The sequence below is a fragment of the Rhagoletis pomonella genome, unplaced genomic scaffold (assembly GCF_013731165.1).
Source record: "Rhagoletis pomonella isolate Grant_MI unplaced genomic scaffold, Rhpom_1.0 Rhpom_scaffold_08845, whole genome shotgun sequence".
Classification (NCBI taxonomy): Eukaryota; Metazoa; Arthropoda; class Insecta; order Diptera; family Tephritidae; genus Rhagoletis; species Rhagoletis pomonella.
This window is the reverse complement of record NW_023467372.1, coordinates 5,119-6,661: the sequence shown is the minus strand read 5'-3', so window position 1 is coordinate 6,661 and position 1,543 is coordinate 5,119. Positions and strand designations below refer to the sequence as shown.

The 1,543-nt window shown below is 41.2% G+C and overlaps 1 protein-coding gene across 1 annotated transcript; it reads left to right on the top strand.

The window, feature by feature from the left end:
• Positions 1–159: 159 nt before the first annotated feature.
• LOC118756107 lies at positions 160–1,206 on the top strand (the record flags this gene model as incomplete). Its single annotated transcript, XM_036490896.1, has 1 exon — positions 160–1,206. A coding segment is annotated over exon 1 (1,047 nt), but the record flags the coding sequence as incomplete, so codon positions are not given.
• Positions 1,207–1,543: the final 337 nt, after the last annotated feature.

Here is a 1,543-nt window from a genome sequence, read left to right as displayed (position 1 = left end):
CTTGCCATTCAACAAGAAGAATTGAAAACTTTATGGAAGAAAGCAAAAGTAGCATATGAAGATCTGGTAAATTCTGATACTTTAGACGCTAAAGCAATATCTGCTGTGAAACCCAAGTATAAAAGCTCTTATTCTGTGTATTTGCGATGCATGTCAAACATGGCAGATCTGCATGCAAAGTTCGTTAAGAGCGAAAAGGATACAGAGGGTACGTCGCTCCAAGAACACAACATACACCTTCCTCCGTGCGATACGGAAGTGTTCAAAGGCGACTACCTCTCTTGGCCAACATTCCGAGATATGTTTACGGCTATATATATATTGAACAAGCGCCTCACTCCAGTTGAAAAGCTGTTCCATCTGAACCAAAAAACACTGGGTGAGGCCAAAGATATAGTTAGGAAGTGTCCTCTTACTAACGAAGGATTTGCCACAGCGTGGAAAAACCTAACAGATAGGTACGAGAATAAACGTATTCTCGTAAATTCCCAGTTGCAAATTCTTTTTAATTTAAAGGCAATAGAGAACGAGTGCGGCGTCTCGATTAAGAAATTACAGCGAGATATAAATAATTGCATCTCATCACTAAAAAGCCATAAAATTGATATTTCAAACTGGGATGCAATATTTACTTATCTCTGCTCAACTAAATTGCCAGAAAGTACTCTAGCTTTGTGGGAGCAAACTATCGAAAATAAGACGGAAATATCCAAGTGGGAGGATATGGACAAATTTCTGTCCAACAGATTCCAAACACTTGAGACCGTCTCGGGCATAACTGGTATCAAACATACGAAAACCCCGAAACCACCCAATAGTAAGCATGCCACTGCAACCCCACAGAAAAGACTCGGCGCCTTCCAGGCAAGTGTGGCCAAAGTTACATGCCAAATGTGCAAATCTAATGAGCACAGATTAAAAGACTGCCAGAAGTTCCGCAAGCTTTCGATCTCTGACAAGATAGCGCTCGTAAAGAACAATAATAGTTGCGTTAACTGCCTCTCTTCAAGACATACTGTGTCGAGGTGCACCAGCTCTTATAATTGCAGCACGTGCCACCAAAGACACAACACGCTCTTACATATGCAGGCAGCCGCACCGAACTCAACTGTTCAAAAGAACCAATCAGATCCCATGGATAGCGTTGCTTCTACTTCTGCACAGGCTCAATTGAGATCAGATTCTGCAAGAGCAAATAAATCATCGGTTAGCAATGTTAAATCTTGTTTCGCTAACACAAATAAAGGGATATTATTAGGGACCGCGCGTGTCAATATATTTTTCAATAATGCTACCTTTTCGGCACGAGCGCTAATAGATTCCGGTTCAGAGTGCTCATTTATAACGGAGAGACTCAAACGTAGGATTAACTTGCCTTCAAAAAAAATGAATGCGCAGGTATCAGGTATCAATAATACCGTGTCAGCCCAAGTAAAAGAAGCATGTTTTATTCAGTTGCGGTCACCGATAGACCCTTTTATCAATATAGATACCACAGTGCTGGTTTTACCACAGTTGACCGGGAATCTACCAACTTGTCAAA